General features: G+C 38.5%; 1 protein-coding gene across 1 annotated transcript in view; it reads right to left on the reverse strand.

Moving 5' to 3' along the window:
• The window catches only part of LOC101589271 (olfactory receptor 10A3), a 1,012-nt gene extending 913 nt beyond the window's left edge, over nt 1-99 (reverse strand). The window contains exon 1 of the mRNA XM_023707594.1: nt 2-99. Coding sequence (XP_023563362.1) covers nt 2-99 — 98 coding nt within the window. The remainder of the gene's footprint in view (nt 1) is intronic.
• Nucleotides 100-364: the final 265 nt, after the last annotated feature.

A 364-nucleotide genomic window follows, 5' to 3' on the forward strand; every position in this document is an offset into this window, starting at 1 on the left:
AACCAAGAAAATCCCAAACATCATCTCTTGGAGCTCAGGAAACTGGGAAAAGCCCAAGAGGATGAATTCGGCCACAGAGCTTTGATTTGGCTTGCCCATATCAGTAGTGTAGCCCCCAATTTTCTTATTGACACCGTATGTGAAGAATGATGTCTCAGTCCAATAAGTGAGAATTCATCTCGGCTTCTTGGCAGAAGATGTACCATATTTTCATTTTAACTACACTTCAGGTGGTCAATTTTCAGAAACAGGCAATGACGCATTATAGTGAATCTTTAAAGTGCAAACAAAAATGTAAAGCATTTTAGTTCAGAAACCTTATATTTGAAGTACAAAGATAAATGCATCCATTCTCTGGCAAGAC

Source organism: Octodon degus, unplaced genomic scaffold, assembly GCF_000260255.1.
Source record: "Octodon degus isolate 3935 unplaced genomic scaffold, OctDeg1.0 scaffold00302, whole genome shotgun sequence".
NCBI classification, from domain to species: domain Eukaryota; kingdom Metazoa; phylum Chordata; class Mammalia; order Rodentia; family Octodontidae; genus Octodon; species Octodon degus.